Source organism: Callorhinchus milii, unplaced genomic scaffold, assembly GCF_018977255.1.
Source record: "Callorhinchus milii isolate IMCB2004 unplaced genomic scaffold, IMCB_Cmil_1.0 Scaffold21, whole genome shotgun sequence".
Taxonomy (NCBI): domain Eukaryota; kingdom Metazoa; phylum Chordata; class Chondrichthyes; order Chimaeriformes; family Callorhinchidae; genus Callorhinchus; species Callorhinchus milii.
The window spans coordinates 4,726,681-4,751,371 of record NW_024704762.1 but is presented as its reverse complement, the minus strand read 5'-3'; the positions used below and the strand labels follow the sequence as shown (position 1 = coordinate 4,751,371).

The 24,691-nt window shown below is 42.5% G+C and overlaps 1 protein-coding gene across 2 annotated transcripts; it reads left to right on the top strand.

The window, feature by feature from the left end:
* The first annotated feature begins 376 nt into the window (after nt 1-376).
* LOC103183517 (UV excision repair protein RAD23 homolog B) lies at nt 377-24,388 on the top strand. Of its 2 annotated transcripts, none has more exons than XM_042342649.1 (10): nt 377-638; nt 12,502-12,583; nt 15,201-15,280; nt 15,882-16,138; nt 18,168-18,223; nt 19,232-19,353; nt 20,432-20,525; nt 21,778-21,905; nt 22,368-22,511; nt 24,024-24,388. In XM_042342649.1, the coding sequence occupies exons 1-10, from the start codon at nt 573-575 to the stop codon at nt 24,135-24,137; spliced, it is 1,143 nt and encodes a 380-aa protein (XP_042198583.1). In that variant the 5' UTR covers nt 377-572; the 3' UTR covers nt 24,138-24,388. The 2 variants fall into 2 exon arrangements, with proteins under 2 accessions (XP_042198583.1, XP_042198582.1); XM_042342648.1 differs by having other exon boundaries at nt 379-638; nt 19,226-19,353.
* The last annotated feature ends 303 nt before the right edge of the window (nt 24,389-24,691 follow it).

The following is a 24,691-nucleotide window of genomic DNA, read 5'->3' as shown; positions in this document are numbered from 1 at the left end:
GCGCCGATACGGATCAAATGCGAGGGCGAGTATTACTGTTTACCAGTGCTGTGATGGAGAAGGGTCTCCTCTCCCCCCCCCCCATCCCCCCCCACTTCCCCCACACCTGAGCTGCCAAAGAGACAAACCACGTGGCGCTCCAGCCCGGCCCTGCCCTCCCCCAGCCCCACGTCGGTGCGCGATGACGCAATGGCGTGGCGTACCGTGCGTGCGGCTAAATTGGCCGAGCGTGATGACGAGGCACTTTATGGTAGTGCAGGCGGGTTCGGCGTGCGTGTGTACGTGAGTACGTGAGGGTGGGGGGGGGGGGAGGAGGAAGGTCACGCGCGCTAACGCTGTGACGCCATCGAGCGAGCGAGCGTGTGGTGGTGGTGGTGGTGCAGGCGGCGGGTGAGGCAGGGGCTTGCGTATGCGCGTGAGAGGGGAGGGGTTACGTACGTTGACGCCATGACGCCGAGTGCGAGTGAGTGACTGAGCGGCTGCGAAGAGGGAGACGGACGGTTGAGCGCGAGCGAGCGAGCGAGGCGAGAGAGAGAGAGAGCGCGCGAGCGAGGCGAGGCGAGCGGGAGACGATGCAGATCACGCTAAAGACCCTGCAGCAGCAAACCTTCCGCATCGACATCGACCCCGAGCAGACGGTGAGGGAGTTTTTGAGTCGAAACGCAGCCGATTTCTCCCCACCCCCCACCACCACCCCCGGTAGGGGGTCAACGTGCGGGCGGGCGGGCGGGCTGGAGGAGGAGGGGGAGGAGGCGGCGCTGAGGGCCGGGCTGGGCCGGGCCGGGGTGGGAGGCCAGGCCAGGCCAGTGGGTGACCATGCAGGCCCAGGCCGCAGGGCCGCCCGAGTCGAGCCCCCTCTTTTTTTTAAAAAAAATTAACTAGTTATTGGCAGCTGAGGTAAGGCAGACAAGGCCTCCCCTCCCTCCCACCCACCCACCCAGCACTCAACCCTCCCCCCTCCCACCACTCAACCCTCCCACCCCCGACAGGGATGTGGTTGGCGGCGCCAGGAAAGCTCGTGGCTCCTGGGCTCGGGTTAGGCCGCCGCCGGCGAGAAGGCGCAAAAAGGGCTTCCCTCTCACCTGCTTTGCTCCACTGTCCAGCAGCACCGCCGGGGGGGGTGGGGGTGTTCCCGGTGGGTGTGGGGGTGGGGGTGTTCCCGGTGGGGGTGGGGGTGTGGGGGTTGAAAATTATCGCCCGTTGTTTCTGATGAATTATTACAATCCAACCGTGTTTTCTCCCTCTTCCCCCTCTCTCTCTCTCTCACACACATTGGCAACTGTGTTTGATTTTTAAAGAAGTACTTTTTAAACCTCTTTTGGGGGCTGCAGTCTGAAAAGAGGCCGATAGAGAGAGAGAGATAGAGAGAGAGAGATAGATAGATAGATGGTTGACTTGTCAGGGCGACTGATCTTTCAATATGGTGATATTATTATTATTATTATTATTGTTATTATTATTACCATCGTCATCATTTTAACTCAGTTATGAGACTTGGGTTGTTTTCAGGCAGAAACGCGGTGTTTTATAAATGTTTAAAAGTGGCCTTTTCGCTTTTGTGTTGTGGCTTCAATCCCGTCTGGTGGGTTTGGCTGCTACTTAAGGCCTTTGCAGTGAGGGCAGTGCACTAGTTAGTAGTAGTAGTAGTAGTAGTAGTAGTAACAGCAGGACTAAAGATGATGCATCAAATTTGAAAGACTAACATAAACCCTGGATGGATGATGGGATGGGAGGAGGGAGAGGAGAGATCCAAAGCAGCAATAGGACAATGTGATGATTTATTGCCATTACTGCTGATTGTACCGAGACATAACAGCTCGTCTGGAATATATGAGGAGAAACTGATATTAATGTGGAATCATTAGCTGTCCTGACTCCTCTCCCCACCCCCCACCCACACCTGCCTTTTTTTCTGGAGGGCTAAATTTAAACACGTGTTGAAATCGGTGTCGAAGTGAATTAATTGTCTGTTTGCTGAGAACACTTCTACTGCCAGGTGGGAGCCACAGAAAACTGCATCAGAAGTTTTTACTGCTTGGTGTATGCCATATGTTATCTCGAGCTAGTTTGGGGTTAATCTTACAAAGTTGAAACCAGCCTGCGAGAGGGTATTTTTCCTCTTTGGAAATGCTTCCTCTTAGAATGGCGTCCGCATCAAGATGTTGTGTGAGTTTGGATCTGGAAGGAAGAGTATGGGACTGCGGAATGATCAAAAACCATAATAAAAGTTTGAGTGTGACACCATTGCAAATAAACCTTTGATGCACCAAAGTATGTTTTATTATTGATAAGATGTATTGGTTGTAAGGTCCAAGAATGTCTTTCTTAAATTTCTTTATGGTATACTGGTTTTGATGAATTGTAATTTGTTGAGGTTTTCATGTGCTTATGGATTGATGTATAAAACAGATGTGAGTAGTTTACTTGTATTTCAATAATAGAAATGTATTCTTTTGTATGTTCTGATGGCATTTTATCATGCAATGCTGTGTTATCACTTTTTTTTATGACTCTGAGTAAACCTTTAATGATGATGTGCCTTAAGTAAATATAACCGAATTGAGCGTAGTATGTAGAGTGAAAGCTTTTGCTTACAGAGACTGAATCTGCTGAAAATCTGCAGGTGCCCCATTCCTGGAAACTGTAGAATAGTCATAGCCAGAGATATCTTCAACACAGAATTCAAGCAATGAGCAAGAACATTTTTTAGCTCCAAACTGAACAGTGGGTTCTTGTTCAAAGCTCAAATAGGTTAAAATTCCTTAGCCAAAATATTGGGTTCTAAATGGTTCTGTTTGGCATTCTTAAGTCGGTAGGGAAAGGGTTGCGTGTGCTGAAATATTGTCACTTCTGCTTCATTACCGTACACTTGAAAATCCTTACATTTAATAGAGTACTTATGAAGTTAAGATATCTAAAAACTATTCACAGGTAAATATTGTCATGCAATCGCAACAGTCAATTTGTGTACATCCATTCCCAGAAATGGTCATGAAGTGAATGACCAATTTATCAGGATTGTTAGCCAGAATGTTGGGACAAACGCTCTTCTCTTTCTGAGTCTGGGATCTTCAATGCTCACCTGAATAGGCAGACGGTATCTCGTTTCATCCAAAGGATGGGGTTTTCTTTGACTGAGGGTGGGCATACAGCTTGCTGCTAGGCTTCATCCTCCCTCTTGGTTTATTTGAAAAGAATGTGAGTGAATCTAGGATGACTTGCTTTCAATCGTGCTACACATGGGTTGGGGTTGGGGGGAAAGGGCTCTGGCCCTTGTTTTGCACATTTTGTTGTTCTGTGGTGTGTATTGGCACATCATGACTATTCATCTATTTATATTCAGTGAAGACAGCTAGCAAATGCACACAGTATGATCAGTTCAGAAGATACTGTATTCTGTTTCTCAACTATCCTGTACCTATGAAATAGTTGGTGCACTTCATTCACACAGAGTTAGCTTTGCTTGTTTGATATCATGTAGTCAGTATGTACATAATTATTAAGGTTACCCTAGAGGAATAAATCTAAATGTGATGAAAAGAGCAGATGAGGAAGCAGCCTGTGGAGAACATTCTGATTGTAAATAGTCATCCTGTCTTGTTGAGAATGGTTTGAACAATAAAGATGTTCAACTTCAGCTGTGACTGCTCCTCATTCACCCATGCAAGTAAGCCTTTTTTTGCCTAAGATTTTTACCCATTAAAATAAAAATTTAGGGCAGTAATACTGATGTAGCAAAAAATAGCCTAGAGCACCTGGGACTGAGTGTTGCTGCTTGCAGTTTAATGAAGAAGTTCAAATGGTTGATAATAAAATAATGGATACATGTAATGGCTATAGGCTGTCATCCAAAGGACTCAGGTGATATAAGGCAGACACCCTGTCTTTTAATTGTCAGCTCAACCCCAGAGATTTGATTACAGGCTTGCTATGGGTATGCTTGTTTCTGTCCTGGTAGAGGCCAACGGTGGCTGTCATTGCACTGCATGTCAACTTAGGAGGATCAATAACTTGAGCTCCACTGTGGCCAATTTATCAGTAACCACAAAGAACGGTGGGAATTTCTGAATGCAATCTGCATTCCAACTTTGTGCACTGTGCAATTTTGCTGGGTCTACAGGTTTATTAACAAGTGGACATTACATTTTTCTGCTTCCTTAGTCTCTGTCCCAGGCATTAGTAACTCGATGTGTACAGAAAAGTTATGACTGATAAGGATGATATGGCAAGTTGCCATCCTGTCATTTACTTCACAGTTTCATTTGAGTTCAGTACCCACTTAACTAGCAACACTGAGCTGCCAGAAAAAATGTGAAAGCTGCGTTCAAGATTTAAAAAGTTTCAACTTAAATATGTTTCTTGCTAAATCTGCAGATCAGTATATTAGATAAATAATTAACGCCATCTTGGAATGATGGTATGTAGATTCATACTAGCAATTCCTCAGTCATGAGAAGGTGCTAGATTTAGGCCAGGAGCTTGCTTACAGGGTAAGTGACACTGGTCTGGTTTCAGAGTAGCATTGGCGGAGTCATAGGTTCCCAATGTCCCGGCTGTAAATCATATACGTTCTCAGAAAAAAAAGTGGGAGAACTGTTTCTTGAAGTTAGTTTGTAGGCATTCACTTTGAAAGTGCACAGTCATTACACACTACAGTAAATCCTGGGAAGTACTTTGAGATGTCCTCTCCGGGTGATCAGTGCTAAATTTGCTGTTAAGCGCTCTGAGGTGCTAGCCTGCGTGAAGCGCACTATATAAATGTAAGTTGTTGTAGTACAAATGCAAGGATTATTTTTTATTTTATTTTCTCTTCCAACAATATACATCAAACTATGGGTTTGAAATTCCAAATGATCTATGTAACAGCGGGATGAGATACAGGTGGAGGGAAAATGTAGGACAGTAGCAGTGGGATTGTGCACTTTTTTTGTGCTTCCTCTTCATGTAGTTGCCTTGCAGTGTGAAAAGTACATTTTTGAGTCACGGGGGACTAATATGTGTCCAAAAGTATTTTATCCATACATAAAATGTTCCTACCTTAAAAGTGGGGTGATGGAAGGGACTGGGAATATACTTTTTAGTGATGAGCAGAACAACTTTGCGCAAGAGGCAAATGACACAGCAAAATGTGATACGATTTGAAAAGAAACCAGAGTATACTGTTCCAAGTATGCTTAGAAAGCTGATTTATGTTTCTGAGACTCTTAAGTGGACTATACTTTTTTTTAACTTGCAATGGAAAAGAAGTTAGAAATGCATGCTACGAAAGAAATACTTGTGGTTATTGAGATTATATTATACACTTGTGAAAAATATTTTGACGTGCTTTGCTGTGATGTATTACTGTCCATGGTAGTCCCATTTCCCTCCAGATCAACTGTACATGACAAACCTGGTCATGCGTCTTTGCATATTTAATTGTATCATGTATTCTCTGGAGATTATCTAGGTTTTTCCAACTTTAAAGGGCCAAGGTCAGCGAGGTTGACAATAACGAGACTTGCACTTAAACAGGAAGTTTCATGTAAAACATCTTCCAAGTGATTTTTGTGGGCAGCGTAGAATGCTCAAGTAGATAGGGGAGGGATACAGTGACAGAAAGCACAGTCAAAGAGGAAGATTTTTTTAGCAGGATTTTGTAGACTGGTTGAGTGTGTGAGGCCGAGCGATTTTACTCTCTAGTTATTAGAGCAGTTTTAAGGTCTACTGTGGACTTAACCCCTTTTGGGAGTTAGAGTTCCAGAAAAGAAAAAGTAGAATCTTAAGTTTCTTTGAGGAAACTCCATTTAGCAATGTTGATGTGAGTATTCTATTTTGAGGTAAGAGTCTTTTGTGAAGCCAAGAATATGTGTAGATCAAGGATCATGTGGAGCTGTCAAAGTGATCGCAGCTAATGGTTAGACTTGCAAAAGATGTAACGAAATTGGAAAAATTGAGACGTTCTGCACTGAGGATGTGATGTGTGTGTAATCTGAAGGAAATTCATAAGTGTGGAGTGAATAGGATTGGATAATGAGTTGAGGAGGTTATTCATATAGAGAATGAACCAAGTATGTCAGAGGAGAGCACTGGGAATCTGTTGCAGAGAATGTGTATCAGAGAAGAAGCCATCAACAGCAGTATATAATTATTTGTGAATGTGGAAGATCGCTATCATTGATAGAACGGCCATACCAGAAGCGGTTCTGGTAGCGGTTCTGATCCTGAACTTTGTGGCAGAATAAAATGGAAAGATTTACTGTGGCGAGAGGTTATTTTCCGGGTTTAGAGGTCAACTTTTGTATTAGAGCTGACAACTGAACTATGAGCTGTTATACCGCTACACTATTATAACAGCTGGGGTTCATAAAGTCGGATCCCACATTATAGTGAGGCACCCTAAAAATTGCTGCTTGCCGTGCTTTTGGGGTTGTCGGGATGCTGTTGACATCACTTTCTGCGCAGAGGAATCGCGCAGAGGTGTACCGCGCTTTCAAGATAGTGCAGGTCTACGGAACACCTGTGAGGTAAGGCAGACCTGCGCTCGGTCAATACTTGTTATAATCTGGTCACCCTGTATTAGGATAGAAGTTGATGGATGGCTTTAGCAAAGGCCCAGAGGAATAGATTGTTGTTGGGTAGCAGGAATTACACAGTTGCTTTTTAATCGTAACATTAAGCAACTTAATTCAGAATTCCCCAAATTGGCCTTGGCTTTCGTTTTATGAAAGTACTCGGTAGAGCTGTGCTGGGGAGTGCAAGGCTGGAGTCCGTCTGGCATACCTACATTCCCCCTGTTGTGCTTTTTTTTGGTCAGCCGGGTGGGTGTCTGATACATGCAGAAACCCATCACCGTGCTGAAGAGTATCCAAACCAGACTAAGAATCCCTTGCATCTCACCTACACATGGAAATTCCAGAGATAGGTTGTTGGAATGGAATGCAAATTCTCTCTGGAGGGACGGATCCCGCTTACCCAATCCCGGAAAGTATTAGGTGCAGGTCGGCAAGAGCCAAGGCTTGGGGACCCCAGAGCATGTATTGGGTACTGCTGGAATCTAACCAGCTAAAACTACTTAGCTTGCCATTGATCACGTTGTCTGGCAAGTTTTCCCGCTGCGTTTCCAGCTAGGGCCACCCTACCCGTTAGGTCTTTGGCTTGCAGTGCTAACAGTTGTCGTATATAGAAGTGATTTTTTTTGAAAAAAAAATGTTTTGTTAATGATTTTCTGTTTGCAGATTTGACTTGGTGCAGAACAACACTCCTCCATTCTTTCAGTAAAGCTCTTTTTAAACTGATGCCAAAGTTATGTATTTAGTTGGCAGAGAGGATCAGTGTCTTAGCTCTATTTGTAAATACGACATGGGTCTCAGTGAGCTGTATGTATTTTCTTAAATGAGGGTGTGGAAAATAACACTGGAATACAGAAGAATTTGGTTTTAATAAAGGGGTGATACAGACTACCAACATAACAAATTATTCAGGATTTAATAGTAATAATAAATAATCCTTGCATTTGATATAGTGGCTTATTGTGTCTTTCAGACTCTCAAAGCACTAATATACAGTGCAAAGCAATAATATACGTCCTCCTGACGTGAAAGGCGCTTTATAAATGCAATCTTGTTGTTGTTGTTGTTGTATACTGTAAAGTGGATTGACTGTGTATTTTGGGGTGAAATGTAGCAGCCAGTTGCTCTAAGCAATGACCCACAAACAGCCGTGGACCAATTTTCTTTTGAGGGGATTGTTGGCCAGGACACCGGGAGTAACTCCCTTTTTTCAAATAGCGCCATGGGATCTTTAACATCCACCTGAACAGGCAGATATGACCATGGTTTAACGTCTCATCCATAGTACCGCACCTCCGAAAATCAGCACACTTCCCCCTCTCCCCCCCCCCCCCCCCCCCAGCATTACATTTGAATGTCATCTTAGATTATGATTCCAAGTCCAGACGTGGGGCTTGCACCCACAACCTTCTGACTCAGGCACCAGGCTGACACATGTAAGTGAATGAGATAAATATGCCCAAGGAATTTTTGGGGAAGTTGAACGGATAAACAAGATAGCCCAATGATTTGCTGCCGAAAGCTGTTATGAACTTATCCCAATGAACTGGCTTGATAAGAGAGATGTTGGTTTGAGCAAGTCAATGAGCAGAGTTTGGATTGAATGTCTTGCAGAGGAAGTCAGAAGCTTAGAGCAAATTGTTAAGGTGGCTGATGAGATATCTGGTTTTAATAATCAAGGCTTAAAAATCAGGAATAGTTTGCGAGAGAGAGTCTGGAGGCAAAATACTTTTTAATTCACGATTAATTGACTACAGTTAGCTGTTGCATGGAAAGGAAATGCTGGGTTCTGGTGCAGGATGTTTTCTTTTAGGAATGCATACTTTGTATCTAACCAATGCTAAACTTGACCTTACTCGATACTGACACCCGTTGATAAACAGCTCCATTTTCTCCTCCTGACATTCCTCACTCTGTTGACCACAAAACCCACCCCATCTCTTCTGAGAAAGAAGAGAAGTTGAATATCCAGAATTATACTTTATTTCTTCGATATGTTGCTTCTCCGGTCTCGTTGACCCTGGAGGTTGATTTCAGTTGTGCTCTTTGGGGTCTGATGAGAAGGGTTGAACACCTGACACTAATAGTGGAGGTGCAATTTGAGGAAGTGAGTTTGTACTTGTATACTTTCAAAGTTCGCAACTTTGTGAAGGGGAGTGTTGAGCAAAGACGAGAACGTTTCCTGCTGTGAAATCAGATAGCTGCTGCTCCTGTGAGACTTCATGGTGGTCTACTACAGAGCGAGAGAGAATTGGAAGCTAGGTACATCTTTGTACATTCTTGGCCAGGAATGATTTGCAAGGGCTTTGTCATCCATGTTCCTTTTGTAATCGTTCAGTTGTTGGGTTGACTAGTGTCTGAATGAGAGAAAATTTTTGGACGTGACAGTTGAACGCTCCCTGCTGGGGCAGGGGCGGCTCTCTGCAAGATGCAAAACTTTCCGATGAGGTATAACTCATGTCTCTACGTCAGTCGGTTAGACAGACACACAGACAGATATTTGCCTTTATTGGTGTAGATACATCTCTCTGTGAGGGTGCGTGATCTCTTGCTGCTTTGCGGTAGAATACCATGCATACCTTTTTTAATATAGCTCATCAAAATGGGAGATCCCCGAAAAAAGATTTGTCCGTGACACTCCCCATGCAAGGGCTTTCCGATTAGTTATAAATGATTTCTCTTCGTCAATCGATTATTGCGTTCTTGACAGACACACAGGCATTTTGGTTTTATTAGTATTAAAAAAGTAGAATCAGGCAACAGACTTTAGAAACAGATGAGATCACAAAGCAATAGTTAATGCCTTATTAACAGATCGTGAAAAGTACAAGATAATCAAGGTAATCTGAGACTGGAAGCCAATAACTGGACTTTAATAAGACAGAGGCATAAGGGAGACATGGAGATGAGTGATAGTGGAAAGACAATGAAACATTATGCTTAAGAGTTAAAATGGACATGTTGGGATCGTAATTGTCTTGATGTTACTTGGTGGATTAGGAAAGGAAGATAGGCATTGCATGTTCTTAATGTCTTTTTTTTAGCCCCGTTTAACCTCCCCATTCTTTAATCTGGCTTCTCCTCTAGCTGTTCCACTTCTGTGTGGGTGGGGTTGTATGTGCGCACATAACTCCACACCTTTCCATTATAACTTCCCACTCCTGTTTTGTTCTCTATATAGCACTACTACAAGTTGTCTTGTGTTCTGGTATCTACACAGCTAATTCAGGTTGCTTGAAGAGTTTACAGAAGCAGGCAGATCAGTTAACATCAATGAATAGATCTGTCTGGAGCTTGTGATTGTTAAGGAGGCGAGCTGGATATTCCATATCAAACTCTTGAATTTGTTGCTTATGCAGCAAATTCAAGAGTCTGATATAGAATATCCAGCTGGTGGATAAGCAGCTGTTGGGTGCACTGGGTCGAGTTGGCAGTAGTGCTGGAGATAAGAAGCACCATGAACCATTGTGTCTAAATGAAAACTTTACGCTTGGCACGGGAGAGTAGCTTGAGGCAGTTTTTATCCATGGTACAGATGTGTTTGAGAAATGATCAAACAAGACCACTATGCAGCTGATTAAAACTAAGCCTTATTTGCCAAGAAATGTTTTACTGCGATCAGCATTTTGCTAAACTGGAAATTATGCAAGTAACAAAGTGACAAATGTTTACCTAGCAGTAAGTAGGAACCCAGTTATTAGTCAATTGGCAGGTCGCTTTTCAGGGGATAATAACCCCTGCTGTGCGCAATTGGCTACCGCGTTTTGCCCACAAAATGCAGTTGATTCACTTTAGAGTACATTCTGTGAATTGCTTTGAGACGTCTCAAAGATGTGATTAGGCGCTATATCAAATGCAAGGATTATTCTTATTGCAAATTTGGATTCCTTAAGTCTGCTTGTTAGTGATGGTGTTTTACTGTTTGCGGCTGGAGAGAATTTGAGGGAAAATCAATCGGTTACTCTTGCGCATCTTCAAGTCCCTGATGCAAGGTCATTGTAACCTGAGGTAGAGCTCCTGACAAGACCTTTATTGATTTATTTGTTTCCTCCTTCTTGACATGAATAGTCCCATGTCACATTTGATCTCTTCTGGGGGTAGCATATAGTACAGAGGGTGACTAGAGTATTTAAAAGGGGAGCTGAAAAATTCAAATTCTGAGATGAATCCGTTTTATTGACAGGAACTAGTGTAGTTCCTTTTCGAAACCATTTGTAGATTCTTGTGCAACACCTGTTCTATTAGTTTGTTCCACCTGCAAAGTGCCTCATTTTCCTTTCCATTCCATTTTGTCCTTAGTTTTATGATATGAACGAACCCTTGTTCTTTAATTTTGTATCCAAAATATGTAGTCGTATACCTCTTTCACTTTTCTCTCTCTTCCTCCTCCAGTTCGCTTCATGGAATACTATCAATGTGATCTCAATGGTGGCATTAGTGAGGCTATCCGTAGAAACCCATTGATTGATCTGCCTGCCACTGCTCACATAGTTCCTTACAGGAATTTTTTTTAAGCACCTCTTGACAATGGTTATCTCACATTCAACCTCCCACCTATGGAGGTGTACCTATGACTAGGTCGGTATAGCTTTAGTGATTTTATCCTCCCTCTCTGGATAAAATGTGATGAAGTGATGTGTTGAAGTTGATATTCCCATCATAATCATTTCTTTATAAAAATTACCACGTAGTGCCGTCCATAACTCAAGAAGTCTAGAATCATTAATGTGAATCTCAATTCTGTCTCAATACTGTGTCATTGTGGATTCAATTGTGCTGCACCCTGGTTTGAAGATATGTAATTGTACATGTAATTGCAATTGGACCATAATGATGCAAATATCAAAGACTTGTTTAAGTGAAGCCATCTCTTTATGAGCATAGTCCTGTGGGAATGCTGGAGTACTGAACATGTGGTTTGATCATAGTTGTGCGTTGTAGATGCTGAAGGAAAAATCGACTCTAGGATGTTTAGTTTTTGAAATGGTTTTTATTTTGGCAGGAAATGTAACCCATTCCCCAGGGTTCCTTCCCATGGCTTTGTTCTATTTAAAATTTGCTTAGTGTACATTCAAGTGATGGCTCAATGTGTCCGAATAGTAGAATCCTTTGATCCCATTACAAAGATATTGGGTTTAGAAGACTGAGAGCTGCTTAGTCAGGAGTAGCAGCTGAGACACCAGTCCACATTAAAATAAGAACTCTAAATTTACTTCATAGTACTTTATACAGACTGGTAATTTGTAAATGGCTGTGTGTGGGTGCAAAAGAGTGTTCATTGTTCAGACATAGAATATGGCTGCTAGCCCTTTAGACCACTCCCACCTTCTTGGTCTCATCAGCCAGGTGTTGTTTCAAACTGTATTGTCGACATTAGAAGATATCGGGGTTGGGATTGCTGGGCACAGTCTACACCACAGTCTTTATTGGCCCTACGTCTTCCATAAGTCATAGAAGCAAGGAGTAGGCCATACAGCCCCTCGAGCCTGCCCCGCCATTTAAAAAAATCATGGCTGATCTTCTAACCTAATTCCATTTACCCGCACTATCCCCATACCCTAATTCCATTTACCCGCCCTTCCTCGGCTGATTATGTATATCAGATGTTGACCACAGATAACACAACCATAGTGTGGTTGCAAATGTGTGGCTGCATAAAACATAACCTTAGAGTCTCCTGCATTGAAAATGGAACAGCTGTTAGCTGAGCTGGATACAGATGTAAAATGAAGGTGCTGCTAACCTGGATTGACAATACAGTACATTTAAAATGATGTTACCTGCTGCTGAAGGTCCATAACTACATTCCTTTAGTAATGGTAATTAAAACCATATCTTTAACCCTATCTTGACATGCATGTTATCGATCTCTCCATTATCAGGTTGTGGAATTAGAAATGGGAAAAGTGCTCAGAGGCTGACCTCTTCCTTTGTAATATTTATCCTTCAGGTAAGGGCGCTGAAGGAGAAGATTGAAACAGAGAAAGGAAGTGATGCTTTCCCAGCTGCTGGTCAAAAGTTAATATATGCAGGTAAGGTACGACTGAGGCAATGCATTGTTTAACCCATCAATAAACTGTGTACACAAAAGCTCAAGTACATTGGACTTGCAGGTAGTGCATTCATGAGAGTGATACTTTTGCGATGTATTGTAAGCGAGTGACAGGACAAAGCTTACACAAAGAAGTCCAAACACCCTCCAAGACCTGTGCCTAGACCGGGGCCCTCCTGATTGGCTCGCGCCAGCACCTCCGCACCTCGGCGCTAGCAGCATCAGCTTCCATGGCTGCACACTCAACCTCACTAAGCCAGTCAGGAACCTGGGTGTCTTGTTTGACCCTGAACTGTCCTTTCTCCCCCACATCTGCGCCTTGACTGGCACTGCCTACCACCACCTCTCCAACTTTGCCAGACTCCATCACTGCCTCACCCTCAGGTTGCCGAAACCCTCACCCACGCATTCGTCACATCAAGGCTCGATTATGGAAATTCCCTCCTCATTGGCCTTCCCAACTCTTCCCTTCACAAGCTGCAAATCATCCGAAACTCAGCAGCTTGTGTACTCTCATGCACCAAGCTCTGGCCTGCTCCATGTCTCCCGCCCGACCCACTCTACCATCAGTGGCTGGGCTTTCAGCCTCTCTGCCCCCACACTCTTGGAACTCTATCTCACAGTCCCTTCGCCTTGCTTCCTCCCTTGCCTCCTTCAAGGCTGGTCTCAAGACCCTCCTCTTCGATTGTGCCATCAGTCGCCCTCCCAACTCTCTGCCTTCCCTCACATTTACCCACCTCTCCCCCATGCTCAGATCCTGACCCCTGACTGTCCAGCGCCTTGGGACGTCTTCCCGACGTGAAAGGCGCTCTATAAATGTAATTTTGTTGTTATATGCTTGCCCTAGCACACCATTCTGTTTCCAGTTTAATTCCCATTCAGCTCTTGAGGCTCACAAGAACATTTCAGGAAATCCCACACAAAAACACAGTGTTTAATGAACTGGTAGAAGCGAGTGTTTGAACTTCTTATTTGCTTTCCTTTCTCCCTCACTTGCAAATAGGTAAATTGTTCCCAGACTTTTGCTTATATTAACTGTACATCTGTGGGGACCTACTTGTCCTCGCTTTGTAGGCCACCAACAAACAGACATTAGCAACTTGTCACATGAAGATTCTTAGCCGCCAGCTTGTGTCCTATCACTGTATCCCAGCCTCGGACAACATGTTTTGTTTTCCGATTAGTAAATTAGCCTTTTGGTCATCTGGGCTGCATTAGTCATGTTGCAGCATATATCCATTCTACAGCAGAACATGTAATTTTGAGGTGGAAAAATTGAGGCCCAAGGAGATTGGCCAGTACATTCTCGCCCTTTGGCTGAAGAAGGCTTAAGCCTATTGGGTTAGGTGGTTAGGAGTTATCCCAATAGTAAATTCTAATACAAGAGTCCTGTAGCTCAGTGGTTAGAGCACTCACCTTTCAAGCGACAGACCTGGGTTTGATTCCCGGCAGGGCGAAATCTGGGCAAGTTTCCTTACTCCACACACCTAATAATAATTCCTCAAGAAAAAAAACAGTAATAAATTGGTCACTTCAATCCATGACTGTTTGTGGGACACTGCTGTGCTCAATTGGCTGCCGCGTTTCACCCGCAAATATACAGTCAATTCACTTTACAGTATATTCTGTGAAGCGCTTTGAGACATCTAGAAAACGTGAAAAGCGCTATATCAAATGCAAGGATTATTATAACTCATAACATGGGATATATCTACACGGTGGCTTCAGGAAAAAAAACAGGACTATTCAAGACGTTTTAAACCTTTCTTGTAGCTTCTTTCTGTTTTTTCAAAATGAATGCAGTATTTTTGATAAGAGTAATGAGGATGCAGATTAGTAAGTTTCTCTGAATTCTTAGCACAATTTTTCCCATTCCTGTTAGTTTTTACCAATAGTTTCTATTGCAAAGGATAAAATTGTACCAGAACAGGCTGACTGGAGGCCTCTCAACAGGCTGGTGGTACTCGTGATTTAACTGTGCAAATAATGCTGCTCATGAGTTAGCCTATTTATCCTGGATGAATACAATTGTCAAACCCGTGGATTTCAGTGTGTTTGAACACCAGTGTCTCATAGCTGTAGTGATTGGCTTTGCTCCCACAAATTCCAATGCAGTGAGTTTTAGAACTCTTTCCCATCAGGTGAAGGTCAGGGATACTGTGTCTGATGCTTGAGAAGGAGGGGAAATCTGAGACTTTATATTGCTCCAGCAACTCTGCACAGCAGTATTTGCCCACCTGTGGAAGCAGCTTTACCCATTGACACAGATGCATTGTAACTGACTAATCAATTTTATTAAGCTCCATGTAGAATCCTCTGCAAAGATAGTCTTTCTGTGATACTTGTTCTATTGTTGGTGGCTTAGATGGTATAGTTCCAGTAGCTGTCCCAAGTGGCACACATTCATTGTGTGTCTATCTTGATGATGTCAATTGGCCAATTATTCCACTGAGGCTAACCTGGACAATACCTAGGATCGACATTTGTGTACTTTTAAGCAATCACTGAATAGTGATGAGAAATGGGAACTCATTTCGTTGCTACTGCCTAGCTGTCCATTGCGTCCCAAATAAAGTGCTAGTAATTTGTCGTTTCAGGTAAAATCCTCAACGATGATACACAGATCAAAGATTACAAAATCGATGAGAAGAATTTCGTAGTGGTTATGGTAACGAAGGTAAATGGAGCTGAAATTGAGAGGGGTTTCTGGGAGATACTGTGAGTTAAGCAGTCCTTTTTTTCTGGGACCTAAATTTTAATCCATCCCAACCAACGTATCAGTACTTCTTTCTGCTATCTGTTTGGGTGCAATCTCAGGTAGGGCTAATTAGCAATGTCACTATGGCAATATGGAGGGTTGGAATGGAAATATCATTGGTGTAGTAGGGGTAGTTTTCAGAGGTTGGGAGTAGGTTAGAATGTGTATTATGAGATTGCGCTCATGACAAATATGTTGCATTTTTGGAGTTCCTGGAATTTGGATGAGACCTTAAACTGATGTTCTGCCTGTCCAGGTGGATATTAAAAGTCCCATAACACTATTTGAAAAAAAGAAGAGAAAAGTTTCTCTTGGTGTCCTGGCCAACAATTCTCCAGATAAGAAATGTTTGTTTACTTAATGGGATTTCCTGTTGGGGTTGCTTATTCTCAAAGGCTCTGTATCTATTCTCACTGACATTTTATCCAATGGTGTCATCACTGAAAGAGGGGTTTTGATTTTTGTGTGTGTGTGTTCAATGCATTTGACTTGGTCACAAACCTTTATTGCTTTTAAACAGCCTAAAGCGGCTTCTGCACCTGTACAGCCCATGGTGCAGGCTTCTCCATCGCCTACTCCAGCGAGTACCACAGCAGGTGCCTCCACCACAACTTCTACCCCTGCCCCAGCCCCAGCTGCTGTTGTCCCTGCACCAACACTGGCACCAGTACCAACCCCAATTCCAGCGTCAGAGCCTTCCAGTACAGCCTCAGAGGAAAAGCCAAAGGAAGAAGAAACAAAAGAAGAAAGCAGCGCTGCTCCTGAAGCAACCCCGAGGTATATGCCTGAGCGCATCAGGGCTTCTGAGACTTCCAATTCTAAGGTGGAGAAAAGCAGAAGGACTTGGGCAGTTCATTGGGACATTTTATTTATATTACATATGTATATAAAAACATCAATCCATGACTTTTTTTGTTTGTAGGACACTGCAGTACGCAATTGGCTGCTGTGTTTCACCCACAAAATACTGTCAATTCACTGTACAATATATTCTGTGAAGTACTTTGAGAGGTCTCAGCAATGTGATAAGGCGTTATATCAAAATACAATGGTTATTATTTAATTAGGATGCTTGAAATGCCATTTAAATGTTTCCAGCTCCCTCTGGCAAGGAATAGAGCAGCATCCAATCCAGTCTGTTCTTTTACCTAAAGTTTGGACTAATATTCCAAATATCAGATTGGTGACCTGAAATTGGTGAATCTGGAGCTGGACTACCATTAGATGGTTGGTTGGTTTGTTGAACTGAAGAGAATAGTGCTTTTAAAATTCCTGAGTACACGTTTGCTGCCCATTTTGTTAGAGCCATTATGTTTATTGACTTGCATTATAAAGTGTGGATGTATTTGCTCTTGTTTATTGAGGTGAATGAGAAAAATCGTCATTTGTTTCGAGAGCAGTGTACGTGCGAAGGTCATTATCTTCCTATAAAAGTCTTGGAATCTTATTTAGACCAGGGCTAGCTTCGTAATTAAATTGCAATTTTCTGTTGTCAAAGAAGATGTATGTATACCTTTTGGTATTTGGTATGCATGTTATACTCCCACTGTATCTCATAAATTCCAGATAGCACACATTGTGGAGTTCTGTAGCTCAGTGGTTAGAGGACTCGACTCGCAAGCGAGAGACCTGGGTTTGATTCCCGGCAGGGTGAAATTTTGGGCAAGTTTCCTTACTCCACCCGTCTCTGTTTACCTAGCATTAAGTGGGAACCTGGTTGTTAGTCGATTGGCGGATTGCTTTTCCGGGGGAATATTTCCTTCAAAAAAATAATAATAATAAATTGGTCACGACTGTTTGTGGGACACTACTGTGCGCAATTGGCTGCTGCCCACAAAATATACAGCCATTTACAGTATATTCTGTGAAATGCTTTGAGACGTAGACGTGGTGAGGCACTATTATCAAATGCAGGGATTATTATACACTACTCTACAGTTCCTTTTTAACCCCTTCTCTCCCCAATGGATTTCAATCTTATTCGAGGCTGGATATTTTTTCTTTATAAGAGGGCAAATTCCCAAATGATTGCCTCCACAGCTCCTTACAGCTGGATCCAAAAAATAATGGGAGCTTCTGAACAAGTGGGAATGCTGGAAATGCATGTAAAGAATAAAATGTTTATGAATATAATCCTACAGAGTTTGATGACATTGTAAATTTTTTATTGAACTCCTTGCTTCTTCTTAACCTAAGTTGATATAATGCACAATGTTGATGCTGACGAGCTTCATTTATTGTAGGTTTATTGAGAAATAATATGTAGGACTGAAGATGTATTTGTAGATGTATTGTATGGGAATTAGCAGCAATGCCTTTCACGTCAAAAGATCCAAGAATGAACATTGATGATGATAATAATAATCCCTGTATTTGATATAGCACTTTATCAGTGCTTCACAGACTTCTCAGTGCTTCACAGATTGTACTGTAAAGTGTAGTGACTGAGTATTATGGGTAAAATGCGGTAGTGTTTATAATTTTTGTTTAGAAGGGATTATTAGCCCTGGAAAAGCAGTCCGCCAATCGACTAACGACTGGGTTCTGACTTTCTGCTAGGTGAACAGAGGAGTGTGGAGTAAGGAAACTTGGCCAAGTGCTCTAACCACTAAGCTCCAGAAATCTTTGGGTTCTAAAGGGAAAGGGGAAGGTGAACCATTGTTGAAATTATTAATCTGTAGGGCTTTTGTTTTTTTTAAAGTTTTCTTTAAAAATCACTGCATGAATCACCCTCTCCAGTGCCTTTCCTATTGCTCTTTTGAGAAGTCAGTGTGGCGAGCTGACTATTGCTCTTTTATCATTTTAGACCTCTGACTGAAGAAATAGATTTGAATCTGGTGGAAGCAGCCTCCTCTACATTAGGTGAGTTTCGTTCTCTGTAGGGATGATGGATGATATCGCTAATGTAATGTTTGTGATAAGTCAACTTTCTGTCAGGCTTGAATGTTACATTTTAAAATTCCAGTGTCCTTACTTTCATGTCAACGTTACCTGACGAACATACTGCATTTGCACAAAAAAGGGTAAAGGTCCTGTTTAGTTTACTCACTAGGCAAGACAACATAGTAGATGTTGAAGACATATTATCTCTGCAGCATTAGAATGTTGTCATAGTTTCCTTAGGATATGTGCGCACACCCCTACACACACACACACACACTTTCAGATTCTGTCCACACTGCTGTTCAGGAGGTAGTCTGTTTCTAAGTTACTGGCATCGCTACTCTGATTTGCTAACAATATGTGCACGAAAGTTAGTTCTCACTCAGCATCAAAATCCTTTTGTCCAGTTCTCTTTTTTTTCTCTCCTAACCCCTCCCCCATCGTTAGCATTAGAGGACAGAAGCTAAAATAATCACCTTATTGGCATTCAGTGTCTTGAGCTCCCAGCTGAAGAAAGTCTATAGGTTTGGTCTTGAGAACGGAGGTCTGATTTTTGGTGTGATAGTTTGTCCTGGGTACTCCAATAACCAAGCTATAGTGTTTTGTGTCCTAATTGGCCTTATTGAAATAACTATTGCACGAGTCCCTTTTACCCACGTTGGAGACAAATTTTAAGCATAGGTCAATTTTAAGACTGCTGCTTACAGGGGTGGAGGCTATAAATGAAAATAATGTAAATGTGTGAATGTAGAATGTCTTTCTACGATGCTAATTCCCAGGGAATTACCGTTATTAGCTCCTTTCAATGCAAGCACAGTTCTACAGTTTGCAAGTCCCTCCGTTACAGGATTAGGAAATGACTTAGTTTTGTCTCATCCAATATTAGTTTTCAAGTCGCTCTGGGATGATAGCCCATGTGAAGGGTGCTATATGATGCATATTGTTTTATGTTTTGAGCTGAATGTTGAACGTTTACCTCAGTTACAGGCACGGCATATGAGAATCTGGTGGCGGAGATTATGTCAATGGGCTACGAGCGGGAGCAGGTTCTTGCAGCATTACGGGCAAGCTTCAACAATCCGGACAGAGCGGTGGAATATCTTCTGACAGTGAGCATAGCACCAAAACCGATTCCAGTTTGCAATGTTTTAAAAAATTGTTTCTCCTCTTAATGGCATTTTTTGAACTCTTTCTAGGATTTCTCAAGCCATTATTTGTGTGCGTCTTAACTATATCGACACCATATTTGACCACAGCAAACCCAATCCTGCACTCATTTAGTATAGCTAGACGCAGAATTGATTGAGATGTTTGAGAGAGACAAAGAGTTGGGAAATAGAAAATAGGATGTGGAAATAGGTTTAAAAGATCTGCCATGATCTAATAAACTGGGTTCCTGCCCTGGATTTCTATCCCAAGACTGAAGTTGGGCGAAGTAGGATTGAGTTCAGGAGTTCACTTTGAGATTCTCACTCAGGAATAATCCTGGTGCCCCTGGAACTGTACTCGAGTAGAAGGATGAATGAGACAAATTTCTTCAGGGTAGTAATAAATAGAGAGAGTCTGAAAAGGGTCCAGTACAAGGGATAGCAAGCAAGATTCTCAACTAGTTTTTGGTTCCAAACTAGAGAATTCTGGAGAAACTGGCTTGTAGGAGTTGCTGTGTTGTGTGTAAGGGAGCTGAATAAGCATGTGTCATTATTGATAGCTCATTGGGCTCAGCAACTTTTCTGGAGTCTGTTTACTCAGCAGCAAAATATGCCAAAATTGATCACGATTCCTTTGATTGCTGATGCCCTTTTTATATTTTGTAGCTTATTTTGTGTAGCAGTGGGTTGCTTTGTGTGCATGTTTTATATTTAAAATATGAGTGACTTGGTTGGCTTTTCCTTTTCAAAGGTGCTTACTATGGGCAGCAAGCCTTGCAGTGCATCTTCTGCACTGGGAACATTTAAGATTGACTAATTGGAAATGATGAAAAGTTTACATTTTTGTCAGTAACGTTTGCTCACATGACATAGGTAGTATTGCATTCATCCTTGTATTCCTCATCCCCATTTCATAAGGATGCTGAATGCAAGATGTTACACGTTGTTTGAGCTGTCTTGTTGTGCTAACATTTTAAATGTTGATTGCCACAGCACACACACCAAGGTGGATCACTGGTGTATTTTGCTCTTTGATTAGGGAATTCCAGCAGAGCCAGAAATCCAAGAGGAACCACAGCCTCGAGTCACAACGCAACCACCATCACAACAGACATCACAGTCTACACCAAGCAGTGAGTACACTCTATAGTCGTGCAAGTTTGTGAGGACTAGATCTTTGTGTTGACCAATGATTAAAGTGAGTACGAACATGCCTATTTCCCTTCCTCCCCCCCCCCCCCCCACCCTTATTTTCTGCTGCCTCTTTATCAGTGATTTTGGCCTCTTGTGACATAAGCAAGTCAAATGTGTTCTGAGCAGACTTGTGCTCTTTTGGCAGGTGTTTCAAGTAGCCTATTCCTGGTCCCATTCCCCCTGTACTTCCTCTTCAATGAATATCAAATGCAGATTGTAAAGTAAGGCCCTTCAACCACACTAAGCTTTAGCTGAGTGAAAACTTTAATATTGATTCCCACGTACAAGCTATTGATGGGATCAATAACAGAATATCATGAATAAACAATACTGTTGAGCTGATTCTTTTTTAACTGATGAGTTACCTTTATTGGAGCCTCAGACCTTCAGTCCGTGGCAGTGTATTAGTGTATTAGAATCTGTGGCAGCTTCACCAGCAGAACTGGGAGTCTTGCACAGTTTCAGACTCAGCAAGAAAACATTGATAAAGGTGACATATGGTCAGGTATTATTCTCACAGATTCCACAAGTAACATTAATGTAGTGAGGATTTCTCTCATGCAGAGGAAGTGTTGATAATTTAACGCTTCACAGTCACCAAGCTAAAGCTGGTTGAGTTGGCAGCACTACAAATTACAGGGCGCAGGTTAACAGTGGGGTTAGTGGCTTGCAACTAATATCAGTTTATTTTCTCACCAATGCTCCCTCCTGAACATCTGTGTTCTTCTGTGCTACAGTTCCCTGGATGCGCTCTGGCTGCTCGCCCAAATGATCATTAGTTATGTGTGAGTCTTGGTGGTGGAAGAGCAATTCATCCATGTGTAGCAATACAGCCAAGCCAGATCACATCCTCACCTGACACTTACACATCATCTTTCAAGAGGAGTCAACAGACACCCATTTGATTCCCTCCCCCCTTTTGTGGATTCATAAATGGTACGATCCCAGAGATAAACGAGGCAGTACAAGCTGAGTAGGCTATTAGGAAATCAACACATTTTAGGATTTGTTAGGATAGAGTATATATAATCTGCTCTTTAGGTTTCTGAAGCATGATCGCGGAACTGATTTGGTTATAATGTGCAAAAAGAACGTATTCCTCTTAAGCTAACCTGACTAGATTTTCCTTAAGACTTTGACAAGTACTGTGTGTGAAGCTGCCTCCTTAAGGTGTTTGCTGGTTCCTTCCAGGTAACCCACTAGAGTTTCTGCGAACTCAACCCCAGTTTCAGCAGATGCGGCAGGTTATACAGCAAAACCCGTCACTATTGCCAGCTCTACTCCAGCAACTTGGTAGAGACAACCCAACGCTCCTACAGGTAGGACATTCTTTGTGTGTGATCTTAAACACCGGGTCTTTCAGCAGGCTAATCAATTTTGGGGATGGAGGAAGTGAGGTGGTATTAGTTTTTGCTAATCTTCCAAATGAGATTAGGATTCCATGTGTTTTTTTTTCCTTCTTCCCTGGTTTCTGCAGAGCATAGACCACAATTAATTGACCCCTTATTCTCAGCTCTGAAGAATATAACCCCAAATCTTTCCACATCATAGCTAAAGCACTTCACTCCAATATTAATCTGGTGAATACTTGCTGTATGCCTTCCAAGGCTTGTACAACTTTTCCCAGGATTGGTACCCAAACTGAATCCAATAGTCCAAATGAGGATCAACCAGTGCTCCATATAACTGGAGCCCAAATCTCCTTGTTTAGATCAGTGTCATGCCGATATGTGTGTTCGATACAAACCTGTCCATGTCAACTATTGCTAAATATATTACAGCAAATAACTCAGCACCAGGAGCAGTTTGTTCAGATGCTGAATGACCCTGTGGGAGAGGTTGCAGGTGAAGGGGCAGAAGGTCATGGGTCACCACACACTAACTACATCCAAGTTACACCCCAGGAAAAGGAAGCAATAGAAAGGGTAAGTGGTTATTAAGTGCGTGTGTGTGTATTTGTACCAGTAAAAGTGTCCAAACAACATTGCAATAGTAATGACAGTTGTGGAAATGTACCTCCGTTCCACCATCAGTGGCCGTGCTTTCAGCCACGCTCCGAAACTCTGGAACACTCTTCCTCTATCCCTCCGGCTTGCCCCCTCCTTCCCCATCTTCAGGTCATGCCTGAAGACCTCCCTATTCAAATGTGCCTATGGTCACCTCCCCCCAGCTCGGCGTAGTTCTCCGCCGCTGTCAAGCGCTCTTGGACGCTACCCTCCTTGAGTGACGCTATATAAATGCAAGTTCTTTAAGAATGTTCACTTACAGGAGGCGATTTTCAATATGTGGTTCAGGAGCACGTTTCTCCTGCCACACTAACCCTAGGATTGTTTTCACTTTAACTTTAACTATGTGTTTGTGAGATAATTACTGATGACTGACTAAAAAAAATGGTTTGAGTTTACGGAAGTATTTTTGTGTGAGACCTATTGTCACAAACTCTGACCCCGAGTGTGGACGAGTTCGCTGTACGATTTTCCTCAGCTCGGGCACCTGTGCGGACGGAACTAACACTAAGGAATTGAGTACTCACAGAAGTTCCGGTCTAATTCCGAGGCTGTTGTAATTATGAAGAGTGGTTTTCCATTGGATTTTAATTAAGAGTCCACAAATACTCACAGAGATGGTAGATTTTACAGGACGTCTTTGATACAAAAGGTTGCAAGAAAAAGATACAGGTAGAGGTGATGATTCTTTGACTCTTTGTTGACTGCTACACCTCTCAATACACTCTAAAGACGAGCAAAGAATGGCAGCATGTTTTACCTGGCTGAGTTCATGTAAACTGTTTCAGCATTAGGCAGTTTATCACTCTTCATTTGGTTGAATACATTCTTCCTATCTCTGAGATACTATACTATGTAAAGGGCGCTATATAAATGCAAGTTGCAGTACCCAGGTCTGAAAGCTTATATCCGCCCAATGATACCTTACTGTAGTCCTGTTCGTGAGGCTGCAGAGACATTGGTCATATGTCACTTTCCAGAGACGTGCAGGCAGCTGTCTGCATGAGGGTGGCTTAGACATTTCCAGAGCCAATCCTCTGGCACAAAGAGAGATATATGACCAGGCAGTCAATCCTGGACAACATTAACAGGACGAAGCTTAAAGAGTTGCTTTGGCGAGTAACATATTTTACTTTGCTCTTCAAGCTCACAATGGATCAATCAAGTATCCTGTAAGAAGGAACAAAACTTTACCTACAAATACAGTCGCTACACGTTACAGTAAAATCTTTTGATGAGAAAGGCACTATACAAAATGCAAAGTTAATCAATAATAGTTATTAGATTAGTTCTTATTGAAAATAACTTGCATTTTTAAACCATTGTCAACAGAATTTCTGTTTTATAATAATTAGTCAAGTGCAGTGACTGTTTTCATAGGCAAATGCAACAGTGCGTGAATTTAATATTCTGTATTTTATCTCCTTGCAGTTAAAGGCGTTGGGTTTCCCTGAAGGACTCGTCATTCAAGCCTACTTTGCGTGTGAGAAGAATGAAAACCTCGCTGCAAACTTCCTCCTCCAGCAGAACTTTGATGATGAATGAATATTTTTCCCTCCCCTCCCCCCCATGCTTTTTTTTTCTCCAGAGCCCGGCTCACTTTCTGTATCTGCAGTGGGTGGTTTTTGGTGAGGCCAGCTATAGTGTGCGTTACCTGGCCACATGCGCATTGTGAAGTGCAGCACTGGAAAGCACGTATTTAAAACAAACAAACCGAAGACGCAGTATCCCTTTGGTCAGTCTATACTAGGTGACATATTACAGTTCATACTGACTATCCACTTGGGGAGGGGGGGTGGGGGGGGGGCCTATATTCACAAAAGTTTCTGAAAAATATATATGTATGTGCACCAAAAAATTCCTAGTGACTGAATTTTAAGATACAAACAAAAAAATTGCATCTGTGCCTTTTGTGAATATGGGCCTGGGTTTAAGATGAAAGAGGCCGAAGGTTGAGGTACTTCTGCAGAAGAATGTTACAAACTTGCCTACAATCAGAATTATCAGTAATTTTTCTTTTGTGTGTGTGCTTGTGTGTGTGTGTGGGAGTTTGGGGGTTGGGGGAGGGGTGGGGAAGAGGAGTTGGTAGTGGATAAAAA

Coding starts and splice junctions, on each gene's coding strand:
- LOC103183517 (XM_042342648.1), top strand. CDS start 573: ATGCAGATCACGCTAAAGACCCTGCAGCAGCAAACCTTCCGCATCGAC. Junction 639..12,501: donor ACATCGACCCCGAGCAGACG/GTGAGGGAGTTT, acceptor TTTATCCTTCAG/GTAAGGGCGCTGAAGGAGAA. Junction 22,512..24,023: donor AAAAGGAAGCAATAGAAAGG/GTAAGTGGTTAT, acceptor ATCTCCTTGCAG/TTAAAGGCGTTGGGTTTCCC.